The sequence below is a fragment of the Austrofundulus limnaeus genome, unplaced genomic scaffold, assembly GCF_001266775.1.
Source record: "Austrofundulus limnaeus strain Quisiro unplaced genomic scaffold, Austrofundulus_limnaeus-1.0 Scaffold9, whole genome shotgun sequence".
Classification (NCBI taxonomy): Eukaryota; Metazoa; Chordata; class Actinopteri; order Cyprinodontiformes; family Rivulidae; genus Austrofundulus; species Austrofundulus limnaeus.
Genome location: NW_013952411.1, coordinates 4255796 through 4265585, shown reverse-complemented (window position 1 = coordinate 4265585; position 9790 = coordinate 4255796). Strand labels below are relative to the sequence as shown.

Sequence of the window (9790 nt, the reverse complement as noted above, 5' to 3'; positions counted from 1 at the left end):
GAGAGAGAGAGAGAGAGAGAGAGAGAGAGAGAGAGAGAGAGAGAGAGAGAGAGAGAGAGAAAGTCTCATTATTTTGCTCTTTTCTGTTGGATCTAATTGCTGCTGTTAACAAAACTTTGTCTTGGACGATGGATTTTTCACTCCATCTCCTCGTTGCTCAATGACCTGGCCATCAGATAGGAGCCTTCTTAACAACAGTCACTCTAACTTCAAGGACAGTTTCTACAAAGTAAGCACCGCTCATCTCTGGAAAAACCATTTGATGAGGTCACTGACAGGTGATTTTCAAAAGGGCAAGGAAGCGTAGCTGGCAAGGGAGTTACAGAGCCAAGAACTAGTCTCATTCAGTATTCTCAACTCCCTGACAGAACAGAAAATAAAAAGGAAGAAAAGACAAGATATCTGTTTCACATCCACTTTTCTTTCACTGAAGATCCCAAAAAGCTATTAAATGTGAAAGCCAAAGCTTGCAGTGATGGGTGTTGTATAAATAATCCATGAGACAAACATGCATCACAAACACTCTATACTATTTATCTATTAGGGAGCGTAAGAAGCTCTGGGGCATGCTTTGGGAATAACCTGCTGTGAATTGGAGAGTTGTGTGTGGTTGTGTGTGTGTGTGTGTGTGTGTGTGTGTACACCACACTGCCACTGGCATGGAAATGCAGTGTTTGGCTAAAGGGGCCCCCTCTGTGTTCCCTCTGCCTCGGAGCAGGAGCCAAGGCGTTCTGGGCTGCGTTTCAAGAGCAATAAACTTCTCCTGCATTTCGGAGATGGCATTTGGAGGTATCAGCATGCTAAGCCTGGGAGGGGTCGGCTACATCGCTCTGCCGACACGACCCCGGGAGCTGCCACTGCCTCGTCTGCTCTGAGGGGATTCATTTCAGTGACGGGCCTTAAAATACCACGACTCTGACCCCCTCCACCACCGCTACCTCCTCCTGCTGCTGCTGTCTACGCTTCACTTGCCCCCAGACTGACAGCACGACAGAAACTCTCTCCCACATTATGCTTTTCCTTCCCCCTCACACTTGAGTCTACATGAATGAAATTTTACATTTTTTGAAAAATGTGTGTGGGTTATCTTGTTCACGCAGCAGCCTATGACACATTTTGGCTTCTATTATGTCAAGTTGTTATCGAGATTTGGCTACATCTACACTCAAACCTCAAAATTACACAGGTCAAAAAAGCAGCAGCATTCATCTTCTTCAGCCAAGAATCCTGTCAGCTCTGAACAAAGGTCCAGCTTCTTTGATGGCTTTTTATTATGTGTTGCTCGCTTCCTCCTCATCTGTTTCTTTCTCTGGCTCTCAGTGAGTTGGGTGAGACACAGACAATTACTGGGATCTTGTTGTTCGTTTACTCCCACAAGGCTGAAAGGCGGAGGTGATGAAGCAGCTGTTGGATGGCATGCTAAATGACACACAAACACAGCACTTAGATGCCTAAACAGCTCTGTATGAGACGTGTCACGAGGAAAGGTGGGGGGCTGCTTAACTTCACTGCTAATCAAGATGCCTCTGCCGTGTCTCTGGGGCTCCTGTTTGATACTTTCCTCCTGGYCATCTGAAGGGATTTGCCTGACTTGGTTCTCATTTGTTTGGAGAACAGCAGCTGAATGATGCAAACAGCAACTAGGTCACTTTCATTTTAAAAGCAGCCGATGGGTTTTTAGAAGCTCCATTAAAAAGATGTAGCGGGAATAKAATATGTATCTGTGTTCTGTAATGTAGTGTGCAAAATGTTGTACAATGCAAGGCATTGAAAATGGCTTCATTGCAAAAATCAACTAGATGAAGTGTTGTACCTCAAGCACACCGAYTTTACTGTAAATGACACCTATAACTGACAATTAAAAGCCCTTTTAGTCAAAGATTGCACATCAGACACTGATTAAAAAAGGAAAAATCTTATTTGATTATTGTTGTTGGCAGACAATAAATGGCTGAAAAATCAAAACCAATTTAYGGCTTTTAAAATCATTAATTTAAGAAGGCTACAACATGTTTTTAATAAGAGAGGACATTTTAAACAAAAAACTTTTTTGCAAATCTCTTTTTCAAATATTTATACACACACACACACCAAACCACACACAGGCATACAGAAAAGACTGCGTGCCAGCCACTTCTCACAATGTGTTATTATTTCACCTATGACTCATACTATGTAGTATAGTACAGTATGTCTCAAAAGATGTCAGCTGAATAACAAACGCTTTCTGATGTTGCTGAAAGCCATGCACTGATCTCAACTATAAATCAATTATTAACACAAAGTTCCACACATCACAGTCTACACTGATGAAAACATTAATTTATCACAATCATCTTAACAAGGGCTAATGTTAGCAACTGTTATATGGTTTAGGATATTGTATATTTTCACATTTTTCATTAACAAGTGAGTGTGTTTATATGGTGGRAAGGAGGATTTAACATGAATCTTTAAAATAACTCCCACTAGGGGTGGGGGGTTGAAGTCTTTTTGGATGAATCATGATGCAGACATGAATGATTTTCTGTCCGTATAAAAATACCAAATCTCTATCATTTTTAAATGGTAATATTTGGAGGAATGGAGAAAAGCCAAAAGGTGGAAGACTGAAGTGCTGTGCCCTGACTATTTATAGTGTGCACATGACAGGAGGAGGAGGCTGATGGTCATTAAACGAAACCTTCTACATTAAAATATGGTATTTGAAAGTTTTTTTGGCTTCAGTGAAGTTAAAGGGGAAAATGATGTTACAATAAGAGAGTTAAACAGTATGAGAAGTGTCCTCATTTCCACTTGAAGGAGAAGAGAAAACAGCTGGTRACAGCTGCTGCTGTTAACCAGTGAACCACTGAGCGAGGAACRTTAGTAAGAACAAAATATTTTTATGTCAAACTAATCCAGCTATTACTGGACTGTAGAAAAGGAATAAGTCATGGGGACACTGAAGARAGCAGGTAACGTGACTCTAATGTGATGTTAGTGTAAATACTGTTTAAACTATAATAACACTATAACCCTCTGAATTGTGATTAAATTAAATGGCAAGGCGCCATAAGTTTCCTATCCTCAATCGATGCAATAACCCTCTTCTCTCGACTGTTCATTGGGATGTAAAATGGTAGTTTTTTGTTGATGTATATTTTGTCACATTTATGTTTGTATTTAGATAAATTGGCAGATATAAGATTCTTTTCTTCTTTCTGCTCCTTTTCATTTAATGATATTGTGCTTTTTTAAATATTGTTTGTRTCATGGACTGATTATTTATATCTGTTTCCCCTTGACACTGAATTCTGCTGACGCGTCCAGTAGCAAGCGTGCAGAACTTCCTGATTAAGTTCTGTTTGTTTGTTGCTCACAATTAAATCATATTTGATTATCATATACGCAGACTTTTCTGGTATTATTCCAACGTGTTTCTGCTTTTGCGACCACAGTTTGTTTTTTGTTGTTTAAATGAAATAAATTTTTATAAAAAAAGGACATTGTAAGTTCACACAAGCATGCCTTATTAATTGTATTAGTTGGAGAATCAAGCTAAATTATTTCTTAATTTTTCTCCTGTCCACTGCAGTAATGTGGAGGAGTAGGCATGCATTTTGGCAGTAGAAGTGTAGCTCAGCTGTGACCCTGCTTTTTTCGCTTTGTAATCTTTTTCAAATTAAACAGTGGCACAGAAACAAACACAAGGTCAGTGAACTTTCTCTGGAAGTTGTGCTGAAGTAAACATCTCTGAAAAACACCATCGGTTGGCAAATCACTTGGTAAATTACAATCACYTTGTGGTAGTATTAGCAGCTTGGTACGAGGCGACAGTGGAACAGAGACTGATGCTTTCCAAAACATCAGTCTTTTTATAACGTAAGCTTTTATAAGTATTATTATTGCGGTTTTGTGAAGCTAAATTAAAGCATACTTTAGAAACATCCTTAAACAAATGGTAAATGGTCCACACACCATTTTAACTTCTATATTTTTTTATCAATCCCCCATTATGCACAGCATGTGAGTAAAATTTAAAGGTTGTAAGTAATTTTATATTTGCAATAACCTTTTGTGTTTAATACAAAGTAAATACAAAAGCACAGATAGAACCGTTTTAACCATTTTCTCCCCTCAACGTAAAAAAAAACTGCCTTCAAAGAGACTGCACTTGTAATCTTACACTTCTGGTCTCTAAAGCTCAGACAGCCATAACAACCTGTGCGCTACACCTGCAGAGTCCCCCCCCCCCACTCCCCCTCACTCGCAGACACCCCCACTTTTTCTCCCCACCACACCACTTTAAAACCACTCAAATGCACCCACCGTCCTCCTCCCCCACTGAGCCAGACAGAGCAGAATCACAGGAAAACAGATCCACCAGACCAAACCACTACCTCTTTCAGCCAAAATACCAGCTTTGAGAGAGAGTGAGAGGGAGGGAGGGAGAGTGCAGGCAGAGGACAGACTTGGTTGGGGGAAGAGGGAGGGGGGGGGCAGGGCAGAAGGGAAGGCTCAATCACTCTGTGGGAGGCAGAGAACGAGGGAACACAACATAGTACTGGTGTTGGCTCCGAGCCATGTTTGTGTCACTAACAGAAGTGGCCTTGTCTACCCCAACCCAGCCCTCCACCATGCACTCACTCGCTCCCAGTTTGCCTGGAAACAGAGTCAAGGGGTGACTGGCTGGATGCTTGGTAACAGAAAAGAGCTGCAATACAGAGAACAGGCGAGAATCAAACACAGCTCAGAGTGGGAGCAAAAATCAAAAAAGGAGTGGGGGTAGATTCACTCAGTGGCAGGGACTGTGTTTTGGGAATGTTGATGAGGCAGGGAGCTTTTTTTCCTCTCCCCCCTCCTATTTGGTTCCTCAAAGTGAACCAACAAGCAGCCTTGTGGATGTGTGGGCGATTTGTACTCAGCATGCCCGCAGAGCGAGTGAGCGCGAGACGCTTTGAAGATTCAGTGTTTGCATTATTTCACATGCACAACAGAAAAAAGGAGGGAGTTGTTCAGATCCAGAAGAACCTGATAATGATTCTGATACATCTTAAAATTTAATCAGCTCAATGTGGTTTCTATCAAAGGTTGGGAAACTGAGTGCCTAAGATTTCACTTGGATTGCACTGCAGGAAATGAGCCAACTCTATTCCCAACTGGCAGGTTTAGAGAGAGGAAAAAAAGTGCTTTGTTATGAGGCATGATGTTTTTGAGCAGATATCTCTGTGCAACAAACTCTCGTCTGCCGAGTGCCCAAGCAGGAGAAGAAAAAAAAAAAAAACCAACAACAAATCAAGGCCACCTAAGAACTGACTGCCAACTACTATTCGTCTTGGCAATATACTGCAGCATGTGTGCTGTTAAAGCATAAATTGGAACTACCACCATTTCCTCAGGCAATCTGGGCGTAACAAATTATATTTTAGGAGGCAAAATGTATAGTAATGACAGCAAGATGGTAATTTAACAAAGAAGTGGCTTAGCTAATTCTTACAAAAACAATACTTGTGTGTRTCCTGAGCACACTGCACAAAAACGAAACACCTAAATTTAGGATTTCCTTTTTTCCTCCTGTGCCAAAAAAACAGAAAACATGTATTTCACAAGGAAGAGTTTTTCTAAACACTTTGTTAAAACCACTTCACTTACCGTCTTCAGTTTCTTGCCACACGATGCCTTCCAGATTAACACTGGTACCGGGCTCGCACGGACCCAGGCACTCAGGTTCTGTTGCCAGGGCTACATCGGACGTGTTCACCGCCACCGAGCGTGTGCGCACCATTATCTGCTCACATGGTGAGGCTATTTCACTGTTGCTGACCGTGGCCAGGAGGTGGAGGGGAGGAGGAGCTGGCGTGGAGACGGGAGATTCCATCTGTGAAGGAAGAAGGGGTTGAGAGAAAAAGAAACACGTGAGACACTTTAAAACTTCTTTCTAATCACATTGGATGTGCAATAATGGAAAGCGAACGAAGTGGGCAACGCATGAGACATTCTTGTTTCAGTGGCCCTTGAAAGCATTCCTTCACAGAGGAAAGGGCGATGCATCTGTAAGTGCTGCAGTGTACCACTCAACCTTTCTCCTCAATCTAAGAGGTGATTAGCAGGCAGAAAGGGAATGTGATGTGCCTTAACTGCCTCTGTGGAAGGACAGAATTAGAAATGCAGGCTAGAGCAAACAACCCCCTCCCCCCCAGCTTTCCACCCTAGCATGCAGCGGAGCGAGATCCGTGACACCAAATCATCTCACAGACTGATCGCTCATTAATTCCCTCAATTAGAAAGCTAGTTGTGGTAAGGGAGTGGGCCGCTGAGGGTCAGTAATTGATTTCACCTGTTCTGACACGCTGTGACAGCAATGAGGAGACAGTGGGCCTATGTGGAAAAAGAAAATGAAAAGGACAGCRAAGCTGAGATACAATGAGAGCAACTGAGGGAAAGCACAAGAGGGAACCAGAGGAAGATAGATGTGTAGGTGGAAGAGAGACATGTAGAGGAAGACTGATAGTGATTTTAGGACTGCTATAACACCAGACTTAGTACGCTTTAGTGAAGGCAGTCGACATTAAAGTGCTCCAAATCATTAACACTGAACTGCAGGAGGAATGCCATGCTGAAGCCAACAAAGCACATTTATTAATTGGGCATAAACCGCTCAGTAATCTGGATTGTGCTGCCAAAGCTGGATCCAATTCTGCTTAGAAGACAAAACAACAACTGACAAATTGGATTATAACCCTCCACAGCCTTTAAATGTTGGTCCAATATATTTACTGATCCAAACTGTGCATGATGTGATGAACTAAAAAAACAATATTGGTGCAAATATTAAAGAGTGGTTCATGTAGGCAAGTTCTGATAGAAAGAAATCTCTCTGAACTAAGTGGTCTAGTATAAAACGTACACCGATCATTCTCAGATTATGAATCATGTTTGCCTTTAATATGCCGAACCAGTGGGGCCTCATCCCTAATCATTGAGCTGTGCTTCTAAACAAATCTATAATTTATTGCACTGAAATAAAACATTTTATTAGGCTTCAACCATAAAAGCCAGGAAAAACTGCAGTAGCTCTAAAAGAGAATAAAATGATTCAATTCTTACTACTGCATTTTATTTGTATTTTCAGCATTGTATTGGTATGATATTTTTACATGAATGCAGTTTTTTATTGATATCATCATTAAGGTGGAAGAGGAAGATTAGCCCTTTTCTTCATTATTTAAGGTATACTTACAGAAATTATGTTGTAAAAACAATCTAATTGGTTGAATTAATCACAGTATGAAAGGTATTAACTCTTGAAGAAATGTACATTTTGAAAACCAAACAGTTTCAATAAAAGTCGATATGAATTAGCTCATGACTTGTCACCACTAAGCTTTACGTTTCATGCACACCCAGTGTCAGTGTGGATGGCCAATTTATTCTGGTGCTTAGAGAAAGAATAATTTATTACATGTATGTGCAAGAGTTGGGGCTAACGACATCGTAATCAGTGTGTGTCAGTTCTGATGCGTGACTTGTTGAAGCTGCCGGCTGGATGAGTGAATGAAACAGAACAGGTAATCACATGAGCTGTCACCACCCACTGCTCTGTTTCTTATGGAGGCACAAAGACTACAACAAAACCTCCATCAGACTGACAGCAAACAGTGAAACGACCAAACAGGTTGATAAGGAGGCTTCTGTAAATGGGCACAACTGCATTTGTACATTTGGGTATTATTAGAAACTAAAGAGAGATGACCTAAAAATTAAGGTGGTTTTATTGAAGAATCGGTCAACATCTGAACAATGTTACATTTTCTTTTGAAAAGACCCAAAACCCAACTTGGTACAACTTCCTGGTTGCTTTTATATCTCCTCCACACATCACAAACTCTGTCTTTCTACTTTCAACTAACAAACACACTCATACAAGAATGTTCTAAGGCCAGACGGCACACATTCCCTTTGCACAACCTCGGCTAGCTTACAATCGTCATCCTTCTCAAATGTTATTCTCAACACCTTAGAGTATAAAGCATGACATTTTGACATTCCACTTTAGTAGTTTGATAATTTCTTCCATTTTAGAGTCAGAAGCCTTTAAATCATTGTAACTCTTGTTTGTCTTCTTGACAAACAAAAGTTTGATTGTCTCCATTAAAACTCTGAATGTGCATCAATTAAAATGTCTTAAATGAACTATTTCCATTATTTAACTTAAGAGTTTCATAGTATTATCTTCCTTTTTCCGAATTAAGTCAAACCATGTTTGAATAAGCTTAGTTTATCCATGTAATTTGTTTTACAAAATATGAGAGGGAAAGAAAGAAAGAAATTCAAGTGCAAGAATTACAATGAGAAATCAACAAAGACCTAATAAAAAATGTAATGGCTTAAATTAATTACTTACAGAGTTAATAGCAGAATGGCAAAATAAGTGGGAGCAGTCTGCAATGTGCATAAACGAGGCTGCTGTACAGTTAGGCTGCTGTCAATAAGTGAGTGAATAAAAGAACTTTCACCCTGGGGCCTGAGTGTACACAAATACAGTCAAACACTTGACGTTTTGTTAGAGGTTTTGAAAAACCACAAGCAACTGAACTACAGAACTCGTAAGATTACAAGGCTTTACCCAATGCTCCATTTGATGCCAGATTCCAAAATTTCTTGCCCTCCTTGAAATACTTGACAGAAAGATTTTGAAAACCACAACGCCAGAGTGTCACGCAATCTTTTTCTAAACTCAAACCTCATGCCAACTCCCTGAGAAAGCCACACTGGGAAAAATAATGTTTGACTGACTGCGAAAGAAAAAATTCTGTGAATCTAAGACTGAAGTTATGTTAAACTAGAGTGCTGACTGAGTAGAAACTCTGGATTACTGATAAAAAATTAAACAGTGGCAAATAAAGGCACACTGTGTTTTTAATTGGACACATTTACTCCAGTTTAATTTTAATTTTTTTTACAATTTCTTTAAAAAACAGCTTGTGAGATTATTGGTTTAAAGTATCACACTAAAATATTTGTCTTGATTGTACTCATTAGGAAACTATGCAAATTATGTTGCAAGCCTTTAATTATACTTTAGTCATAAGGTAAAAGAAGCCATAGCCAAAGGTGCAAAGTTGTACACATGCCTGAGCAACTCTTATCAATGTTCCTTTCCCATGTCAATAAAAGGTATTACATCACAGCTGCTCTTGCATTTTTTAGTGATTTTAACCAAGAGCATAGTGCTGAATAGCAGGTATTTCTGAGCCATCATGCATTTTATACTTAACTGCTCAACAAAACAGAAGAAAAGCAAATGTGAACCATCTGTGAATTCAGTGCAATAAAACCCAGTATATAATATGAAATGACTGCTGTATTGTTTTCATCTGGCATGCTCTTAAATCAATCAAAGACCTGTTTTGATTTGCTTTAGAGGTGAAACTGTTCCAAAACACAAACACCTGGATGAAGATAAACTTTGATATTCAATAACATTTTTTATATGACAGGCATGGTTGAAAAACATCCATCCATCCATCCATTTTCTTCCGCCTATCCGGGGTCGGGTCGCGGGGGGCAGTAGCTTCAGAAGGGAGGCCCAGACCTCCCTCTCCCCAGCCACTTCTTCCAGCTCCTCCGGGGGAACTCCAAGGTGTTCCCAGGCCAGCCGAGAGACATAGTCCCTCCAGCTGTGTGAAGCTGACACCCCACCCACACAAAAAATAAAAACTAGTAAGCGGATTGGTTAGTGCTTCGTTTGTGCAGGTTTGTGCAGTTAAAATGAGCGTTTGTGCTGTTATAGTTTTTGAGATATTAA

The 9790-nt window shown here is 40.3% G+C and overlaps 1 protein-coding gene across 1 annotated transcript in view; it reads right to left on the bottom strand.

Moving 5' to 3' along the window:
- Positions 1 to 9790, bottom strand: part of znf609b (zinc finger protein 609b) — a gene marked incomplete at its 5' end in the record, with an annotated part of 73866 nt that overhangs the window by 23412 nt on the left and 40664 nt on the right. The window contains 1 exon segment of the mRNA XM_014001573.1: positions 5635 to 5860. Coding sequence (XP_013857027.1) covers positions 5635 to 5860 — 226 coding nt within the window.